The 21,186-nt window shown below is 38.9% G+C and overlaps 2 protein-coding genes and 2 non-coding genes across 10 annotated transcripts; all 4 read left to right on the forward strand.

Annotated features, from left to right (window-relative positions):
* Positions 1 to 1,683: 1,683 nt before the first annotated feature.
* Positions 1,684 to 7,488, forward strand: prim1 (DNA primase subunit 1). Its single transcript, XM_084719976.1, has 13 exons — positions 1,684 to 1,925; positions 2,113 to 2,270; positions 2,374 to 2,480; positions 4,084 to 4,157; positions 4,258 to 4,394; positions 4,870 to 4,928; positions 5,069 to 5,178; positions 5,715 to 5,806; positions 5,923 to 6,055; positions 6,154 to 6,223; positions 6,326 to 6,438; positions 6,966 to 7,064; positions 7,164 to 7,488. The coding sequence occupies exons 1-13, from the start codon at positions 1,817 to 1,819 to the stop codon at positions 7,181 to 7,183; spliced, it is 1,281 nt and encodes a 426-aa protein (XP_084576102.1). The 5' UTR covers positions 1,684 to 1,816; the 3' UTR covers positions 7,184 to 7,488.
* Positions 7,489 to 9,489: 2,001 nt separating this feature from the next.
* naca (nascent polypeptide associated complex subunit alpha) lies at positions 9,490 to 18,897 on the forward strand. 7 transcript variants are annotated; one of them, XM_084720666.1, is made up of 12 exons: positions 9,492 to 9,569; positions 10,231 to 10,305; positions 14,776 to 15,647; positions 15,957 to 15,995; positions 16,089 to 16,127; positions 16,203 to 16,650; positions 17,221 to 17,306; positions 17,583 to 17,660; positions 17,766 to 17,912; positions 18,183 to 18,311; positions 18,409 to 18,531; positions 18,780 to 18,897. In XM_084720666.1, exons 2-12 carry the CDS (start codon positions 10,236 to 10,238, stop codon positions 18,792 to 18,794), a joined length of 2,046 nt encoding a protein of 681 aa, XP_084576792.1. In that variant the 5' UTR covers positions 9,492 to 9,569; positions 10,231 to 10,235; the 3' UTR covers positions 18,795 to 18,897. The 7 variants fall into 7 exon arrangements, with proteins under 7 accessions (XP_084576787.1, XP_084576789.1, XP_084576791.1 ...); XM_084720663.1 differs by having other exon boundaries at positions 9,491 to 9,569; positions 16,089 to 16,650; XM_084720665.1 differs by lacking the exons at positions 15,957 to 15,995; positions 16,089 to 16,127 and adding an exon at positions 15,666 to 15,824 and having other exon boundaries at positions 9,491 to 9,569; positions 14,776 to 15,608.
* Positions 17,429 to 17,502, forward strand: LOC146324980 (small nucleolar RNA SNORD59). Its single transcript, XR_014771157.1, has one exon. It is a non-coding gene; the product is annotated as a small nucleolar RNA SNORD59 (small nucleolar RNA).
* Positions 18,633 to 18,706, forward strand: LOC146324981 (small nucleolar RNA SNORD59). Its single transcript, XR_014771158.1, has one exon. It is a non-coding gene; the product is annotated as a small nucleolar RNA SNORD59 (small nucleolar RNA).
* Positions 18,898 to 21,186: the final 2,289 nt, after the last annotated feature.

The following is a 21,186-nucleotide window of genomic DNA, read 5'->3' on the forward strand; positions in this document are numbered from 1 at the left end:
ATCATTGCTGCCACTAGACGGTGTGAACCACCAGGACTAGTAGGTAGGCAACAAAAAGGGGCACCATCTGTGGCCCTTTTTGCCTTAAAAGCAAAATTGCTCTTTTCAAATGTTAAAGCAACGTCTGTCCTCATACTTTGCATGTACATACAACTATATATAACAGAAAAGTGACAGATTAGAACAACTTGGCCGGAAAGAGACAAAAGAAGACAGTTGTGATTAAAACAAACACATCTGGATACTGCATCGGCCAATTAAAAGTGTCCCTTTTGTTTTTCACCTCTTTCCAGAGAGTATCTGTGCAACCAGCTGAGATTTTTTCTTGTATTTATCTGTTGTCATTCTTACTGTAGTCCCAAATGTTTCAGTATCATTTATCTGCTATGATGAAAATTACCATCACATTTCCTGAAATTGGGCTGAGTGAGGCAACCCTGTAAATATTCTCATGAAACTCCACTGCCCTCTAAAGGTGTAGGAAAGAAATTACAGTCTAAAAGCCATAAAACCACAACTATATTAAAGTGCAAATATATTTTTTTCAATATGGTAATGCAGACAAAGAATTTGAATATTTATGTAGCAACACTGTGATAATAACTTATTTACATAAATGTAGATAAATTTACTCCAATATTTTCTTCTTTTGAAAATGAACTGAGATTATATTTTAAATGAGAGACTAAAGTGTTAAATGTAACTCTCCTTCCTCACTTTTTGTTCGTTTAATTATTGTATCTTACACTGTATTATTTAATCTATTTTGTATGGATGTAGGCCTGTGTATTTGTATTTGCTGTGTTTGTTTCATCAGCTGCTGTCTTCACCCAGCAGCTCTTATTCTTAGAGGAATATTACAAGGTTGAGCCAGGCTTCACAAAACTTATAGAGTCCTTTCTATTTCAGCTTTCTCGTGGCTATTTTACTTTACTTTTATTTGCTGCAGAATATTTATTTTATGAATGTAAATTTGTTAGTACCATTTGAAAAAATCTGCATTACTGGTTATTTCCTAAATTCGACAATATCTCTGAATTAACAAAAGAAACTGTCATTTCTAGTATGTTTATGATAGATGTTACCAATGCCTTACACTGTAACAAAAATGCTGTAAAATGTTCAGTAACTTACTGGGAGCAATTTGCTGGTAAGTTGCTGTAAATACATTTCACAGTATGATTATTTTTAATCTTATCACAGTACCTCACTACTACAATTGTTATTACAGTAGTAATTGGCATGCTGTTTTTTTTTTTTTATCACAACACTAATTCAACTACTGTAAAAAGCATCACTGTATAAATTTTAACACTCCAAATGAATGAGTATAAAATAATAACATACTGCCAAATGAAGACACTTTTTAAATCACAAAACCCTTGCACCCCTATGGGTTTGGGGCTTTGAAACTATAACTTTGTAGAAGAACTTAAACTTGCAGAAAACCACCATATTTATCTTTTTTCTTTTTGTTAACCTGCTTATTTATTTTTATTCAATTACCGTTTAATATGCTAGTTATATGCTAGATGCTTATCTGTTGTCTGGAAAAGAAGAGTTTAATATGTCTGTAATTTACTTTTCATACAGTTCAATAAAGTTACTTAAAAAAACACATTTCCGGGTTTCAGTGACGCGCTGGTCTGAACCTCTTCTCATTGGTTCTCTGGTTTCATTAAGACTTTTCCCGCGCTGTCCTCGCTGTAAAACAACACACTGAACTGTCAGCCTGAAGTGTTAGCAAGCTAGCGTCTTGTTGATAATTTAACATCATTTTACAGCAGTATCGGAGCTTTTACTGTACTGTCAGATAATGCCGTCCTCAGATTATGACTCGGCCTGTCTGCCGGACTTATTACCGCTGTATTACCGCCGGCTGTTCCCCTTCTCTCAGTACTACCGCTGGCTCAACTATGGAGGACGTGAGTATCCCGACTAGACCGACCAGACTAGCTAACAATGATAATGTTAGCAAGTTAGCGTGAATTGAGTGGAGTCTCGTCTGTCTTGTATTTGTCCACGTCTTGCCCCTTTCCATGCCCGAGTCAAGGAGCCTACAACACTGCACAGCGGATTAATGTGTTGTTTTTCTCTGCTTGTCCACCTCAGTGCAGAAGAACTACTTCCAGAACAGAGAGTTCTCCTTCACACTCAAAGATGACATCTACGTCCGCTACCAGTCGTTCAGCACACAGAACGAGCTGGAGAAGGAGATGCAGAAGATGAACCCCTACAAGATTGACATTGGAGCAGTTTACAGCCACAGGGTGAGACCGCATCTCTGGGTGCACCTACCTTTGTTTTCCCAGGGTCTTTTTGTGTCAGTGCAGGACAGAAATGTATAAAGTTTCACCTGTTTGTCATCTACAGCCCAGTCAACACAACACAGTGAAGTCGGGAACCTTCCAGGCCCTGGAGAAGGAGCTGGTGTTTGATATCGATATGACAGATTATGATGATGTCAGAAGCTGCTGCAGGTAAATTCTTCTGTACTTCATTTGTCTTTACCCACCTAGTCTGCTCATATCCACATTATGATGATTATCAAAAATAAACATTTTAAAAAATTCAGAATCTTTCTCATAATTTTGAAAAAGCACCACTCGCCATCCCTACAAGATTGCAGCAATATTGATAAATACCAATATTGTGATATTAGAACAAGAATATGAGTGACATTTGATTTTGTCCATATTGCCTAGCCCAGGGGTCTGCAGCCTGCGACTTCTGAGCTGCACGTGGTTCTTTTGCGCCTCTCCAGTGGCTCCCCGTGGTTTTGATAAAAAAATAAATAAATGGAAATTAATAATGCTTCTTTATTTAAATATTCATGTATCATTGCTGTAGGTCTAAACTGATTTTTATATTCTCCAGCTGTCAAAATGTGTAGCCTGTACACAGAATAAAATACTATAGCTTAGCACATTTTCTCAAAATTTTACTGAGGTCTCGTCCTAATTCACCGTAGGCTAGCTATGGATACTAATACAAAAAAAAAAATAAGTAATAAGTAAAATAATAAGTAAAAATCTCAGATGAAAATAGTTACTGACCCAGTTTTTTCTTTTTCAGATGAAAATGGCTCCTCTGATAGTAAAGGTTGCTGACTTCTGCTCAAGCTCTAGTTTACAGTGAGAACAACTAAGGGACATTCTTAGGTCAGCTCATCTAAAAACTCTGTAAATCACAGCCTCTGGGGGCTTATTGGTTTTATAAAACAATTCCTACTAATAAGAGTATCTGGCAAGGTTTTGGAAAATAAACAAAGCAACAAAAAAAATAATAATTTATTGATAACACATAATCATTCCGCTGCCAAGCAATGTCATTTCTGAGCAACATTTTGCAGAGTGGTTTCCAAGCAACACACAGGCGACAAGGCAAGCCAGCTAATTTTACATCATTAATTCACCATAAATCATTAGTGTAGTTTGTTCATTTGGATGGAGAAAAAAGGGCCGGTGTACTGGGCAACAGCAGTAAGAGATATTTATCCAAAGAAGCGACAGGACGCAGTGGGTCTGGCTGCTCAAACTGAAATCCCTGTAGGCTCTTTGTTGTTGTTTTGCCTGTTGGTGGGATGTTTTGTTCTGTCCTCTGCAACGTTTTTTCACTGTTCCATCAAAATCATTGTTGCTGGTGATAACGTTGGCGTCCTTCAACAGACCCTAGAACCAGCTGATCAGTGGATCACTGATGTACCCGTTAAGCCCTGGACATAAGCAAACATAACCACTGAAACCATAGGACTCACCTTTCACCATTTTTCGCAGTGGTATCATCGTCTGTCTGTTCAACAGTCCTGGCTTCCTTTCTTAACTTTCTCCTTTCTTTTTTATTTTCCTCCTCTGTCCTGTGCAGCACTTTCAGCCACTCATCCATGCTTAGCCCAGCCAGTAAATCCAAATTCACAACAAAACATCTTGAAACACATACTTAGAGTGCTTTACAACAGCCATAATCATAATCAAGGACTGGAGTGATCCGTTTTATAATCTGGAATGATCCTTGCTGTATCATTTATTAATTCAACATTTCCTGGCAGCCACATCACTGAGATAAAACAAACTCTTATTTCAGTGCTGCAGACATTTGCTCCAAGTGTTGGACCCTGATGACCATCGCTATTCGCATCCTGGACAGAGCTCTTCGAGGTTTGTTTGTCATTGAAATTGTTTGAGGCATCTGCTCATGTTATCTCCAATTGTTGGCAGCGTTGCCTTTAAACACTTTTGTATTCATGTGATATTGTAGAGGACTTTGGTTTCCAGCACCTGCTGTGGGTTTATTCTGGCAGAAGAGGAGTGCATTGCTGGGTTTGTGATGAAGCTGCCAGGAAGCTCTCTGTAGCAGCTCGCTCTGCAGTGGCAGAATACCTCAGCCTGGTGAAGGTAACAGTATTTGAGCTTTAATTAGATAATTAGGACAGATTTATCTCTTAGCAGCATTTCATCATTGTCTATCAGTGGTTCTCGCATGTAGAAAGTTAATCACCTGCAAACTCCTGTATATAAATGACTTGCATTTTCCTTCATGCTCTGATGAAGGCCACTTGGCTGAAACATCCACATGTTTGTTGATATGGCCAGAATTAACTGGTGAAACTGAGATTACTTAACTTTGTCCTGACAATCTCTGTGTGTGCTAACTTTTTACTTTTGGGTAAACAATCCTTGGTTGCAGTCTTACACAGAACACAAGAATATTTTTTACATTTTCTTTCCCTACAACTAGATATGTTTTCAGAAGAAATAAAAAATACCTCAGTTAGTTACTGGCTACAACTATTTAAACTGAAAAACTAATTTTGAGTCTTTTTGGTAATTAGTAATGTCTTATGATGTCCTGTTCGCTGCTGTTTTATAGGGAGGTGACGAGACGGTGAAGAAAGTTGTTCTGACAGATCCGATTCATCCTTTTATCAAGTAAGAATTAGATCTTTTTCTGAGGGTCAGTTTGAGGCTGTAACTGTTTGGCCTGTTTTGACGTTTGTGTTTAGTTGATTGTTATTGAGACTGTTTGCTTTGGCTGATGTTGTTAAAGACGTTTTGTCTGTAATCAACAGAGAATCTTTGTCAGTGGTGGGGGTCTACTTCTCCCAGTACGCACTACAGGATCAGGACATACTGGGCCGCAAGGAATCTGTCGACAAAGTGCTGGCACTTGTGCCTGAAGATATCCATTTTACAATATGCTGCATGTTTATTTCATGAACACATCACAGTGGAGCTGATAACTGATGAAACAACTGCATTTTCTTACCCGTAGGTGTGATTCAAATATGCAATGGATATATAGATACAATGAAAAGGTCATTATTGTGAAATAAACCTAGACAGTGTGATGCAGGATGAATCATCCTGAAGGGATTTATTTCACAATAATGACCTGCTCACTGTACATTATCACGCTTATTACATGGTTACCAGAATAAATAAATTAATTGACACAAAATATTGACTTTAAAAGGATGGTTTTGATTTAACAATTATTTTATTGCTCCTCCAGGGTCTATGACCGGAACTACAACGGTCTGCTATGAAGAAATAACAGACCTTAGAATACTCCAGTTCACCAATCAGAATTGAGTATTTAACAAAGCCATGAAATAAAAGAATATAATCTGTTTTTCTGTTGGAATAACAACTATTTTTTTACTATATGGGAACTTTTGTGAAAACAACAATACTTGACCTTAACCCAAAGTTTACATGTAAGAAAAGAATTACAGCAAGACTTCCAAAATGAGAAGAAACCTGAGACCCGCTGGAAATTGATCAAGGACCAAGCCTTTAAAAAACAGGTTTGTAATTCTGCTCACATTACATAATTAAAGTTGTTTAACCTTTAATTGATTTTTAAACACCACTGTGATTTATAAACACAGGTGGCACATTGATATAATCTTTCTGCCTGCAGGGCACCGCCAAGAAGGGCCAACACTTTGAGAAAGAGATAATGCTGCAGTATTGTTACCCTCGGCTCGACGTGAATGTCAGTAAAGGAGTGAACCACTTGCTGAAGAGCCCCTTCAGTGTCCATCCCAAAACAGGTGAGCACACATCTGAAGAGGTTTAATTAAGACAGTCTAGTGAATTCACTCCTGACTGAGTGTCACTGTGACTTATCTCTCTTTTTAACTCTGGCCAGGACGCATTTCTGTTCCCATGGACCTCCAAGAATTGGATACGTTTGATCCTTTTGCTGTGCCAACAATCAGGTAGATGATCATTTGTGAGATTGTCTCCTGTTTTGTTGTCTTGAGTGTTTAATTCCTGTCAGAGCTGATTCCAGAACTTAACTTTTTTTTTTTTTTATTCAGTCTGATCTGTGAGGAGCTGGATCGACCCAGGACAGGCGAAGAGGAAGACAAGTCAGAGGACAGCAAGGACAAGGAAAACGAGAAGGATGCAGCAGAAAAACGAAAGATCAGAGGTGAAATTCTGAATTTCAGGCTTATTGTTAAAGAAGCGTATTGCTACCACACCAGAAAAAGATAATAGATTGGTATCATGTTATAACATAAAGTTATATACAAACTTACCACATAATGGCAAGAAACTTTTCTTGTTGTAACAGTATACCATTTATCTTGTTCCTGTGTGAAATGTTTCATGTTATAACTTGATAAGTTATTGTTAAAAGGTTATAAAAGTAAAGTTATAGCGTTATAACAGAAGTTATCACATTGTAACAAAAAACATTTGATGTCACAAAATGACATTAACCAGGATGTGCTGAACCACATTTTATTTTTCTTTGGTAAAAAAAAAACATTTAAAATGTGACAGGTACTGAGCAGATGTGTGAGGCCTCACAGATTTCTTCCTGTTCCTATTTTAATTTTAAATAATTATCATTAATATGATCATTTCTTTTTAAATAATGAGATACCCTAACAACCAATGAGGGATGTTTATTGTAAGAAATCTGTTCAGCTCACTGATTACTTCTCTTCACAGATTATAAAAGAACAAGTCTAGCAAAGTATGTGAGACACATGGACCAATTTCTGGATGGAATGGCTCGTTCACGCAAAGGAGATCTTCTCAGAAAAAGTGGTATGTTTATTATCACTTGGCGATATGAGGGCAAAGTGACTTTTAATAAGTTTGTGCTTTCATTTAATGAATTTTCTTGTATCCTTTTTTTCTTTTTAGATCTTCAGAAAGAATTCTGAAGTGGATCAACGACCAGAAAGTGATACCGACGAGGCACTGTTCATAGCTCCCTTTTATTCATGCGGGTGAAGATGCAAACTGTTTTAAGGGCTTCATGTTGTGGTGGAATGTTGCTGTTTTTCCTGATTAACAGTAATTTAATCCAACTGTTTTATTATAATCTTATGAGTAATAATACATTCATAAAAATATAAATAAATAATCTCCTTACTGTAGGATTTTCCCAGTATAATGCCAGTTGCCTACTCTTTGTTTTTGTACAGTCATTTGTGAAAATAAATTTTGTATTTCATCTCTTTCATAATCTTGTATTCCAGTTGCTTTAAGTAAGATCACAAATGGTTTTGTGGAATTTAACTGTTAAACTTGTTAACTAGAACAGCATATGAATGAAAATTATTTCTTATTTTACTGTTTTTTTTAAAAAATGAACCTGAATTTCTCCACCTTGATTGAAATTTAAACCAAAAAAATTATCACATGCCAGTTCAGGTTAAAGAAGCAGTCATCCGTCATTTTTTGTAAATACAGCAAGAAACAGGTAATTATGTCAATCATGATTATTAGTGGCAGAAGAAATATTCAGATCCATAGGTAAAAGTAGCAATGAGAGTGTAAGAGTTCTCCATGACATGTAAAAGTCATGAATTCACAATGTTAAACGAAAAAGCACAGATTTATTAAAAGCATTACACAGATCTTATCATCTATTGTTAGATTCTAATTACAGAAGGTTTCGTGTGTAAGCATCAGTGTTCAAACGTGGTAATTTAGTTGCAGCTGAGACACTAGGAGATACTTTGCATAAAGCTGGGTTATTTAATCTCACAATTAATCATATTTATTAAGATGATTATATGTTTTGTGTAAAGTCTTTATCTGCAGAGTAATAAGAAGGCTAATTAATGCTGACATAAATGTATTGTAGTGTTTTTTCTAACTCAGAAAAAATAGTTACTTAGATTCTTTCACATTATTTCAAGGAAGTTTCTCATTATAATGATTTACAGGTTCTATTTCTCTAGGCCTGCCGAATATGGATTTTTATGCAGCTGATATGATAACCGATAATTACCTGCTTCTCATGACTGATAAGGTAACCAATAATGTAATATATTTGTATTTTAAAAAGAAGCTCATATAATCTGTAGATTCTTCACACCAAGGGTAAGAAAGGCTCAGATGTAGTGAGCGAAGAGAGATGATTCATTATTCCGCAGTTAAACAAAATCAAATTCACATCACTACTACAACAAAAACAAGGAACTGATCTGACTCTTCAAGTGTTCATTCATTTTTTTCTTGTAAAGTGCCTCCAAAACCTCAACAGTTTGCTCAAGAATTTAAATTTAATGCTTTGACATATAAATTATAAGAGATATGTATCAGCTAAAATTTCATTATCACAATAATAAATAATATTCAAAATTTTCCATTATTGGCTCATAATTTATTTATTTATCCTGCATCCCTGTTTTATTTCCATCATATAGGCAGAAATGGGCTTCCATTTAATACTTTATGGAGCACATAATAAATAAAAAACAAAACAAATTTACAGGTCTCATTCATCAAAGATATGTGTCAGGTTGAGCAAGGACAAAACCAGAACAAAATTACAGATATGAAAAAAAGCTAAAATAAAATATATATATACATGAATGAATTATCTACAGTACAGAAGGAAGAGGGCTTGTCTCAAATGAATTTTTACGTATCACGTAATGAAAACAACTTAAGAACATGTTTTATTGACTTATTCATGACTGGGGTTCCATAGTATGCGGATATGATTTTTTTTAAACAAGTAATTCTTTATTGAAGCACATCTTTGCACAAATACATATTTTACACATGCGCTAACATGTTATGGCTTCTTAAAGTAACAAGATTTAATACCTTTTATGTATTGTTCAAAGCTTTTGTATAAGATAGTAAAAAGGGCTTTTTAACTTGACTTTGAATATAGAATTTGGCCAGAATAACTAATGTATTTATGATGTATGTAAAATATGTAAAAAAAAAAAAAAAAATCTGTAAAGAATCCAAATATAAGATGTTCATAAAATAATGCAATTTCTTTGTACAAAATATATTTGGAAACATTTTTTAATATGTTTTTAGAGTACTGACAATGCCATGAAAGATGGAGCACTGTGTCAAATTGAGCTGTGCAAAAAGTACAATTTATATTTATATTAATAATTATTATACTTAGGTGGATATGATTATTATTTCTCATTAAACAAAAAAAATATATATATATACAGTTTATGCCTTTAAATGACCCGGAAGTAGAACTCGCTGTTCTAAACCGGATATTACCGTGAAGCTGGGGTCAGAAGTTCTCTCTCACAGCCATCTTGGATATAGCATCCCAAGTCGGTGAGTGTCTCCGCTGATAATCCAATATCATCCAGCAGTTATTCGCATATTTCTGTCTGAACAAATGATTTCATGTGTTAGATTAAAACACGGGCATCAGGCCGGTACAGCTATTATTCCTGTGTAGCCTCTCGGTTCAGTGATATATATGTCGTTGTAGCGCTGATTACCTGCTCAAAATGGGGGAACATGATGACTAACAGTCTACCGTTACTAGCAGCCTGTCAGGGCCGCCATGCGCCGTGTGACAAGTGATAAGAGGCCGATTTTGTGTGACAGCTAGCTGGTCATTTTACTCAGACCAGAATTGGAGCAAATATGAGTGTAGACTTATTAGTTATTGGCCGTTAGCTTTCCCCTGTTAAGGCTGGCAGAACCGGCTAGCTGACCGAAGCTAACATGAGCTAAATGTAGCTTCAATAGAGAGAAACGTACAGGCTGAGCTAACAAGTTAAAGCGTGGGCTCCGTCACCTGTTCAGACGCTTGTGACAACTGCAAGACTGTGTCAGAATTGATTATTTAATCCATTTTAATTTAAGTGAATCGGTTATGTGTCATAAGTTAGCTTAAATTACTTATGTGCATTTATTTCACGCCGCCTGACGTTAATAAGGTTTAGCCTGAGCTAATAAACTGTCTTGCGTTGATTTTTCTCACCAGCAACCATGCCTGGCGAAGCCACAGAAACGGTCCCAGTTACCGAGCAGGAGATGCAGCAGCCTCAAGTGGAGACTGGTTCGTATATATTAACTTCTCATAAACCTGCATGGTAATGTTGCATATTAAAAACATTGGGGTCCTGGAACTCAAATTGTTGTGAGTTGGTCAACAAATAGTTGTGTATAGCGGGTAATTTGTTGAGTAGAGGATCAGCTGGCTGAGTTGACGAAACAGGTGACAGTTATTTTGACTATCACCAGCCATGTGTTGGGACATCTGTAAGAGTAGTTTGCTGTCTGAGGGATCTGCAGTAGTGATATTGCTTGACTTGGCTCCGCTTGAAAAGAGTAATCCAGGACCCCTCAATATTTACACAAACTCACAATGGTGTGTGGTGACTTACACTGACAATACTGGATTTAGCACACAATGCATGATGTTGGGTGTGGTTTTCCCTGTGCACAAAAATGCCTTGAAAAGCCACCTTGTGTAAATTGATAGTAGCCATGGTAGCAATGGCACAAGTCATACTATGTTGCATGTATCAGTCTGACCATAAAATAGTGTTAGTTGCCTCCTTTGTAGCCATTAATTTAAACAACTTGTTGTTTTTTAGGGTATACATGTGTTCAACACTAAGTGTTTTTTTTGGTATTATGCTGGCATCAAAGACTAGAATAATAATGGACAACTTTTGAAGATAATCAGTTAGCATATCGTACACAGACCTGAAATTGGGTAATAACGAGTTATATTAAACGAAGAATTGATTTATCTGGTGTCCGTGCTGGGTGAAGTCTGGGTGGGTGTGAGTTACAATATTATATCAAGGAGTCTTCACAGCAGTGAATAGTTGTTCATGAGTAAGCATAACTTTTCAGTTGCAATTACATGCTTTCTACATTTTTGGGCATTATTTTTTTTTACCAGCATGCACCTCAGTGCCTTCCTCTAAGAATGATCTGTAAGTGGGTGGAGGCGCATGTTCATGGGTGGGGCAGACTTCATTACCAACTTATCATTTGCAGCCAGCACCAGAGAAAAGGCTAACAGGTTAGCTCATCAGGCAGTAGTAGCTATCCCTCTCAAATCAAGTGCAAAATACCTAGAGGATTCAGTGCCATCTACTGAACTTTGAATGTAATTATAGAAGCTGTCATGTATTTGTTTTGACGTTGTAACTTGTAGTTTCTGGACCCCATGTGTAGGGTACGTTCTGTCTAAGAATACAAATTAAATGCTTTGACATCATCAGATATTATAGCTGATTTTAATCAGCTACAATTTAAGGAATAAGGAAAAACAATCTAAGTTGACATTATTGTCTGATAATTTATTAGCCCTTATATTTATTTGATATTGCTTTTTTGATTCTCACTGTTCATAGTTCAACTGAAAAAGCTGTTGACATTGTTCTTTAACTTGAGTAAATGTTGAGAAACTACACTGACTGGTATTTTACATTAAAACTATCCTGAACAGTTAAATATACCAATTAAATTGGGGTTTGATTGGTACACTTTAAGTAGAAGTTCATTGTGATTGTTAGAATGCTTGTCAAGCAGCCTATAAGGATAAAATACACAGAGGAAAGTATCTTATGTTCTGTTGAGCCATGGCGGACACTGCCAAAATAATATTGCTTATTTTGGGTTTAACATCACATCTGTTCAAAGACAACAAAAAGACAAACAAACAACAACAAAACAATCCACAGAGAAGGTCAGGGGATGTATGAGAAGAAGGGACAAAGCATTTCACTAAATGTGTTTCCTAAGGGTTACTGATGCAGCTTCAACCTCAAATGGGTCATTACTAGACACTACTCACAATAAGGGCAAGTGTTGGGTCATTATGTAATAGGGATATATTTATGTTGGTATAATGTTGCATAGCCATCCATTAATGTTGACCAATATTGACTTGTCTTTGAATAAAATGCCTTTGAAATTGATTGTAAAATTGTTTTGAATGTTAAATTAACTATTTTTTAAGTTAATTAATGACTCTACAGACACTTTACCATGAAGCAGTACAATAACATACACACATTCAACTGTAAACTTCAGGTTTTGAGTTAGCAAATGGATTTATAGGTTATTTTCATGCATTGTCTGCCTTTTTGGAATAGAAGAGGTCTTTCAGCACTAATCTAACACTTAACCCCTGCATGGAGTTTGGGACTCGGGATTTATTATTTTTTTTATTTTTTTTTGTGCACTCAGCACCCCCACTTCCTTTTACTTTGTCAAACCAAGAGTCCACTTCGCTGAACTCACAAACTCATCGTTTCTGTTCACGTGTGGGGCACAGTTTCTTTTTAACTTCACAGTATATTCATGAAACGACTACTGTGATTTCTCTTCCCGCTGTTACTCCTGTTGCTTTTCCTATCAGCCTCAGAAGTATCGAATTCCTCAGCTCCTCCTGAGACAGCTGTTCCTACAGTGAGCAAGGCAGTCCCTCTGGAGAATCCTCCAGAAACCACTGTTCCTGCTGAAGAGATAAGCGTTCCAGAAGAAGCGACAATTCAGACTACTTGTGATCAACCCAATGGTGTAGCTGCAACTCAAGAAACAACCGAGAAAACTGAAGAGACTGGGTTGGTGGCAACACCTGACTCACAGCAGGAGGCCACAGCTGACCCAACAGGGGATTCAGCTGGTTTGCCAGTTCCCAAGGAGTTTGTGCCTTCTGCTGAAATTCCCATTGCTTCCACAGAAGAGCCACAAGCTGAAGAGCCAGCTCCAACTGAAGAGGCAAAAGGTCAGCAGTCAGTTGTTGCTGCTGAAGAATCAGCTAGTCAGGAGTCAGTTGTTGCTGTTGAAGAATCAGCCAGTCAGGAGTCAGTTGTTGCTGTTGAAGAATCAGCCAGTCAGGAGTCAGTTGTTGCTGTTGAAGAATCAGCCAGTCAGGAGTCAGTTGTTGCTGCTGAAGAATCAGCCAGTCAGGAGTCAGTTGTTGCTGCTGAAGAATCAGCCAGTCAGGAGTCAGTTGTTGCTGCTGAAGAATCAGCCAGCCAGGAGTCAGTGGTTGCTGCTGAAGAATCAGCCAGCCAGGAGGTTGCTGCTGCTGAAGAATCAGCCAGCCAGGAGGTTGCTGCTGCTCCAGAATCAGCCATCCAAGAGGTTGCAGCAGAAGAACCAGTCAGCCCAGAGGTTGAGCAGACTTCTGTTGAAGCAAAGGCCCCTGCAGATGAACCTGAAGCAGTGGCAGAACAAACCCCTGATGATCCAAAACCATCTGCTCCTGAAGACCTTAGTGTGAACAGTGAAGATGGGAAGGCAACTGAGTCCCCAAAGACAGAAGACCCGAGCAATCCGTGCTTAGAAGCAGCTCAAGATGAAGTATCACCTGGTGATGTGAATGTCGATGTGGCTATTCAAAATGAAACTCCTGCCAAGGAAGAACCTGTTAAACCTCTCGCAAAGGCCATTCAGTCAAAGGAGACCTCCAAATGTGATGGCCCACCTCTTTCCACACGCCACCTGTCAGGTTGGTTTATCCTCTGTGACAAGGGGGTGCTCTCCACGTTTATATGGACCTTGTGAGTAGAGATGGGATCGGTGCGATCCAATATTGGTATAGAAGGCCGGTAGTGGTAACTTAGTCATCACATATCGTGTACCAATACAAATTTCATTCTTATGTTTCAAGTAAGTGAAAATAGTGTTTCATGATGTGCAATTAGATAGTAAGCAGTTTTCACAAACACTGTATGAAGCTTAGGGGACACATCCCCTACACAGCCCTGCAAAATACATTTGGAGTTAAGAAATGTACTAGTAGCTCCCTCACTCATGATTAAAACTATAAACCAGCACAAAAATACAATCACAACATAAACCACCATGTTTTGAACAAACACATTGCAAACATTCGATTCATCATAACTGGAAAAAGTGGATCAGTGCATCTCTACATTTCTCTACCTATTTGTTATGATGTTTTTTTGTAAGTGGTGGTGTGTCATGCAATTTCATATTTTTCCCTTAAAATATACAGTATGGTGCCAGTGGTATATTGTAGCACAAAAACATTTGCCAAATGGCTTAAAGTCAGCCTGCTGCGTCTGGTACAGTGTTTGTTATTCCGGGTCATGACTTTTCTGTAGTTTTGTCATCTTTTCTAAACGGGTTATCATTCATTCTTTTTTTAAATTTTACTTCTAAAACACAAATACTTAATTTATTTGGCCAGGTGTTGGCCATTCAGTGGTGCAATAGCAGGTGCATTTACCTATGTCTAGGTAGTATAGCCCTTGCTGTGTGCAAGGTTTCATGAGGTGGTAATGTTATGCATTGCAAATGTGAGTTTGTCCTAAGTGCATCTTGACTAAATATAGAATGTGGTTTTCCGTGTGGAGGTAGTATGTACTGTGCATTTGAGTGGCAATTTGCATCGAGCTCTAAAAGTTAGGCAGGTGTGTCCTTTTCCTAACCCCAAAGCAAGGAGTTTGCGCCTTGGTTTTTGATCGTTTAACCTGCATGCGCAAGACTGCCCCTCTCCCGTCCAAAATTATTTAAAAAATGTTTTTCTGTTCAGCTACACCTCCTGCCCCAGCTTCCTCCCAGCAACCTCGGGCAGCTTCTGGCCCTGCAAAGCCCAAAGGCAAAGATGCCAAGAGTGCGCAGGGTCCCTCTGCCCCAAAGGCTGTCCCTGGCAGAAGAAAACGATCTTCTATGTCTGCCTCTTCCTCTTCCCCCACTTCACCGAAATCTACCTCCTCTACACCTCTGTCACCTGTTCCATCTCCCCTAGCTTCCTCACCAGGTGGCTCCTCTGCCAGTCAGGCTAACCGCTTTACCCCGAAAGTTGTTAAGGCTGGCAAACAAGTAATGAAACCCAAGAAAGGAGAGGGATTTGTGCCTGCTCCCACCCCTGAGGAGCGCAAGGCCACAGCAGCAGTTGAAAAACCAGTAGAGGCTAAACCTGAGCAAACTGTAGTTGAAGCTAAACCTGCCCCAGCTGAGCAAAATAAACCATCACAGCCCCTACTGCCCCCACCTGCTTTTAAAGTGACCTCAAAGCCTGCTGTGGCAGCTCCAGTTTCATTTTCAGATACTCTTGCTACTAGTCCTCCCAAATCAGTTGAATTTAAGACCCCAAAACCTGCTCCTGTTACTGTAGCTGTTGATGATGAACTCCCCCCACTTATCCCACCTGAGAGGCCAATTAAAATGCCTGTTGAGCTGGCAAAAACAGCAGTCACAGAGTCTGCCCCTGTTGAAGCTGTTAAAGTGGTCACTGAAGCTTCATCTACAACCGTTGAGGCCACTAAAGCAGCTCCCATTGAAGCTCCTAAACCAGCTGCAGAGGCCAAACCCGCTCCTGTTGAGGTGAAGGCAGTTGTTGCGGCCAAACCTGCTCCCGTTGAGGTTAAGCCAGCTGTTGAGGCCAAACCCGCACCTGCTGAGGTTAAGCCAGTTGCTGAGGCCAAACCTGCTCCCGTTGAGGCCAAACCTGCTCCCGTTGAGGTTAAGCCAGCTGTTGAGGCCAAACCTGCTCCCGTTGAGGTTAAGCCAGCTGTTGAGGCCAAACCTGCTCCTGTTGAGGTTAAGCCAGTTGCTGAGGCCAAACCTGCTCCCGTTGAGGTTAAGCCAGCTGTTGAGGCCAAACCTGCTCCAGTTGAGGTTAAGCCAGCTGTTGAGGCCAAACCTGCTCCTGTTGAGGTTAAGCCAGTTGAGGCCAAACCCGCACCTGCTGAGGTTAAGCCAGTTGTTGAGGTTAAGCCAGTTGTAGAGGCCAAACCTGCTCCCGCTGAGGTTAAGCCAGCTGTTGAGGCCAAACCTACTCCTGTTGAGGTTAAGCCAGTTGAGGCCAAACCCGCACCTGCTGAGGTTAAGCCAGTTGTTGAGGTTAAGCCAGTTGTAGAGGCCAAACCTGCTCCCGCTGAGGTTAAGCCAGTTGTTGAGGCCAAACCTGCTCCCTCTGAGGTTAAGCCAGTTGAGGCCAAACCCGCTCCCGTTGAGGTTAAGCCAGTTGTTGAGGTTAAACCTGCTCCTGTTGAGGCCGTTAAGCCACTTGAAGAAACAAAAGCTGCTTCTCCTAAAACTGAAAAGCCAGATGCAGAGGTCAAGCCTGCCCCTGTTGAGGTTGTCAAACCGGCTGCAGAACCTAAACCAGTGGTAATGGTTCCTGAGCCAGTTGCTGAGGTTAAGGCTGAACCTGCTGAGGTTGCCAAGCCTTCCAAACCAGCAGCTGAGCCTTCATCTGCCCCAGCCCCGGTTGAGCCTGCTGTCCCTGCCCCAGCTCCCCGTAAACTCACATTTGCTGAGGCAGTTGCAAAACCTGCCCCTGTTAAACCTGAGGTTGAGGTAATTGATAAAATTCCATCTGAACTCGTCTCATCACCCAAACCTGCCCCCACACCTGCTAAAACCCCTGCCAAGGTGGAGCCTGTGATCAAGAACGACAAGGGTATTTTCTTCTTTGTCTTTTGTCTTTCGTCTGTTTTCCAACTGTCTCGTCTTTCTTGAAACTACTCCCATACTTAGATGTGTCGTTCTCTTACAAAGCCAAGGTTATAAAGCATACCTCAACTTTGCATCAAATTTGCTTCAACATTGATGCTCCTGTTAGTGGAAACAAGTCAGTTTTGTTGCATATTTTCAGCCATTTTGTGCAATAATGTGGTGTCTAATGGTCCATTTATTAAGTCTTGTGTCAGTCTGATAAATGTGGAATTCGATAGGAAGGTATTGTGAATACATACTTGAAGTACAAAGTAGTTAAGATTTGAAGTTAGCTCTCATCAGTGACTCTTTCAACAATTTAATGGTTATTGGGTTTAACCTTGATGTTTTTTTTTTTTTCAACATGTTGGTATAGATCATCTATGGTAAAAATTAATATACATTTTTTTCAATCAGTATTAACCAATTTTTATTCCCAAGGATTGATTGCAGCATATTTTCATTATAACATGCATTATGTCTAATAGGTGGCGTGCTGTGACTAAATTCTGGTCTCTGTTCATGGTTTCTGTAGGATCTGGCACCGAGTCAGACAGCGATGACTCAGTCCCTGAGCTGGAGGAACAGGACTCTGCACAGACACAGACACAGCAAGCTCAGGTGAGAGTTCAGTCTGGGTTTGCGTCTTGTGTTCCCTCTTGACTTGAACTGGAACAGAAAATACCATTATGGCATCAACTGCTTATGTAAAACATTTTGTTCAGATGCTGTTTGTCCTTTACTCTTCTGTGATGATTAACACAGTGACTTTCGTTCTTCTGAGTCTACTGAAGCCAGCCTTTCTGTCCTGAGAAGAGAAAGTGTGTACACAATGACTAGCATTACAATTTTATATTGCACATTTTGATATAAAATGTGGATGAATGTCTCCTACAGCTTGCAGCAGCTGCCGAAATAGATGAGGAACCTGTCAGCAAAGCCAAACAGAGCCGCAGTGAAAAGAAGGCACGAAAGGTGAATGATCTTATATTTCTTGTTTCATAATGTAATTGGCACTTTCTGCTTTCTTTGTAATGTCAGATTTGGCCACATTTGTAAGATAACTTCTATTTCTTGCAGGCAATGTCAAAGCTTGGTCTCAGGCAGGTAACAGGGGTCACCAGGGTCACCATTCGCAAGTCAAAGAACATCCTGTTCGTCATTACCAAACCAGACGTCTACAAGAGTCCCGCATCAGACACATACATCGTCTTCGGTGAAGCTAAGGTATGTAGCCAGAAACGATACCAGCCGCCCTGATGTATGTCCTGGTCTTTTCCAGTCTTATCTGTTTATAATCAGTCAGTCTTTATTTATTTAGCACAATGTCATACATCAACTCCAACTGTGTAAAAGTAAAAAATAAATAAATAAATCAACATTTAAGTGAAAACAAAGCATAAAAATAACTAGGAAGCAGAATACTAATTGAAATATTCAGGTAATGATACTGTGGGGATGTTGCATTGATTTCATATAATATTCTTTGTGCCCTAGATCGAAGATCTTTCCCAGCAAGCCCAGCTGGCCGCCGCAGAAAAATTCAAGGTACAGGGAGAAGCTGTATCAAACATCCAGGAAAACACACAGACGCCAACAGTACAGGAGGAGAGCGAAGAGGAAGAGGTAAGATGTGGTTTTGTTCATGTGAAGATGGACACATGAATATCTACACTTTTGTTTTGTAAAGAAATATAATAAAAATCCCCTTTTATTTTTACAGGTTGATGAGACCGGAGTTGAGGTCAAGGACATCGAGCTCGTCATGTCACAAGCCAACGTGTCGCGGGCGAAGGCTGTACGCGCCCTGAAAAACAACAACAACGACATTGTTAACGCTATTATGGTAAGTTTTCTAATACTATTTCTAATGGTTTGGCATCTCTATTTAGGAGCCCATTTTAAATGGTTTGCTCAGACCTGTGTAGATGAATGTGTATGGAGAACTCTTCCGTGATGATTAACACAGTGACTTTCGTTCTTCTGAGTTTTATGAAGCCAACATTTCTGTCCTGAGAAGAGAGAAATTGTTAAAATGTAGGAAAAAAATCTTAACACATCACATATACTAAAACTTTTTTGTTCCCTTTGCAGGAGTTGACAATGTAACGGGACCCTGGCAATGTGGGGTTGAAGAAAGGTTGCTGATTTAAGCTCGTTTATACAATTTATACCCAAGATGGAAATAAAGGTGTGGCTTGATGAAATGAAACTTGGATGTTTTTGCTTTTCATTGGGATATGGTGGGGGAATTTTTGTTGTGGTTTGATTACAGGATTGATTGTTAGCCTTGTTGAAGGCAGGGGACTGAACCCCAGCCCTCAAATTACAAGAAATTATTTTAACACAAATCCGAATACTCTTGAGATGATCAATGAACAAAAGTGGTAAAAAGTTATGCCACAGAGACCTCTTTGGACTGAGACATCATATGAAACCGTGTGTGAGGTTTTGAGGAGACATCTTGATTGGAACTGCTACAAGTCATCAGTGGTGGAAGAAGTACTCAGATCTCTGAAGAAGCAATACCACAGTGTAGAAATATAGTGCCAAGTGAAAGTTCTGGATTCAAAATTTTACATTAGTACTGGCATAAAAATTGAAAAAGTAATACTAATGCAAAATAACCTATTTCAGAAAAATGTATATTATATAATTGATGCCATAATGTAAACATTACTATAATGTTGTGGCTGGTAAAGGTTAGGTATATATTTGGAGGTAACTTGTGAATATCACCAATCAATAGTTGTATACTTATTGATAATACATAAGAATTTGCTGTATTTTGTATAATCTGAATTGAAGTAACTAAGCTTATCAAATGAAGTTGAGTAAAAAGTACATTTCCCTCTAAATTGTATAGGAGAAGTACAAGAAGCATGAAAAGGAAATACTGAAGTAAAGGACAGGTACCTCAAAATTGTGCTTCAGCACAGCACTTGAGTCACTTTCCACTACTGCAAGTCAGACAGATCTGACAGGGTAACAACTACACACTTAACCACAAGCCAAAAAATGTTAGGGAATGGAAACCACAGGATTATTAATACTTTTTATGTAAAATCATAATCTGAAAATAATTTAGTGGAGTAATAAGCACAATATTTCCCTCTGAGATGTAGTATAAACTTGCATCACAAAGGCTTCCTATGGATTTTCTAGTATGTTAGTACTATGGAGCTGTTTGTATGTGAGTTGGGTCCCTGAGTCGTTTTTGCTTCACGTTACTAAACACTGATGTAGTCAATTGAAAAATAATGTAAAAATAGGACTTTTGGACTATTATGAGAAAGTATATATACAATACATTTTGGTAAGTAACACTGAATGTAAAACAACTATATACATACAAGAAAACCCCACAGGGCTCCTTTAAGTAGTATTTGAGTACATCTAAATTTTTACTTTGCATCTTATGAAAAAGGTAAGTCTGTTAAAATATGACACTGACTCCCATTTGACAAGACTCAAATAAATGCTAAGGCTTAATTCCCTCACAGAGAATTAAAAAGATGAGCATGGAAAGCTGTTATAATCTTAAACTGAATTCTAAGCAGACTGGGGCTTAAAATAATACTCAGAATTCCATTTTTGGATTACAGTTCTCTACAGTTGAGTCACTAAATTAGACAGCTTGAAACAGATTTTAGCTATTGATGCAGCAGGGCCCAAAATACAGACTTTGGTCCTTAGTATGGTCTGGGCTTACTGTGTCTTTAAACCAATAAAAATGTTGGTATCAAACCTGTTTCCTGACAGGACTGCGGGTGTGAAGGCCAGTAAAAATCCGCATATTGTAATATTTATTCTTATTTAGCTGCCACACACTTTACTAGACCCTCCATCTTTCAACCTCCTCAACACCAGTGTGCAACACAGTCTTTGAGGTAACATTTGTCATCCCAAAATCCAAGCTCAAGTACTGAGATGATGCCACTTGACAAAGCTCCCTTCAGATATACATAAGACACTCCCACTGGTTAGACTGGCTGAGCACCCGTGACTTGCATGAGATTGATCAGTGCCCTTTGTAGATTCAGAGTCTCTACACACCCCGTCCTCCAGTTGCATAACTAATTTAACCTGTTTAGGCTGGTCACCTCCTAGTGTGTACTTTAGTTACCCAGCCTTTATGTTTAAGACTGATAATTACAGTTGTATGGAGCTGAGTGATATCGCTCAGCTCCCAACATGGCACTATTCAAATTCTTCCCCATCAGGAAGTATACCTGAACGCACCTGTGAGGGTGTGCAGGGAGCTGGGGCTGCTTCATGCCACACCTCCTCCTCTCTGGAGATGACGCAGGCACACAAACCTGGATTCATCCACAGGATTTTCATAGTCTGTCCTCGTTTGCAGCTGGCAGGAGAGTAAAGCGAAACATGCAACATCTTTTTCATCACATCACATGACCATCACATTTCAATACCTTACAAATATACCGGGAAGACCAAAGGATATATTTAAAAATGCAGAAAATAAATAAATGAAGATTTA

Source organism: Lutjanus erythropterus, chromosome 6 (genome assembly GCF_056507025.1).
Source record: "Lutjanus erythropterus isolate fLutEry1 chromosome 6, fLutEry1.hap2, whole genome shotgun sequence".
Taxonomy (NCBI): Eukaryota; Metazoa; Chordata; class Actinopteri; order Lutjaniformes; family Lutjanidae; genus Lutjanus; species Lutjanus erythropterus.

Bases quoted from the DNA above. Each gene is read 5' to 3' on its own strand.
- prim1 (XM_084719976.1), top strand. From the start codon at position 1,817: ATGCCGTCCTCAGATTATGACTCGGCCTGTCTGCCGGACTTATTACCG. The intron at 2,271-2,373 runs GTGAGACCGCAT...TGTCATCTACAG, and splicing joins GAGCAGTTTACAGCCACAGG to CCCAGTCAACACAACACAGT. The intron at 2,481-4,083 runs GTAAATTCTTCT...CTCTTATTTCAG, and splicing joins GATGTCAGAAGCTGCTGCAG to TGCTGCAGACATTTGCTCCA.
- naca (XM_084720661.1), top strand. From the start codon at position 10,236: ATGCCTGGCGAAGCCACAGAAACGGTCCCAGTTACCGAGCAGGAGATG. The intron at 16,651-17,220 runs GTATTTTCTTCT...TGGTTTCTGTAG, and splicing joins TGTGATCAAGAACGACAAGG to GATCTGGCACCGAGTCAGAC. The intron at 18,312-18,408 runs GTAAGATGTGGT...TTATTTTTACAG, and splicing joins AGGAGAGCGAAGAGGAAGAG to GTTGATGAGACCGGAGTTGA.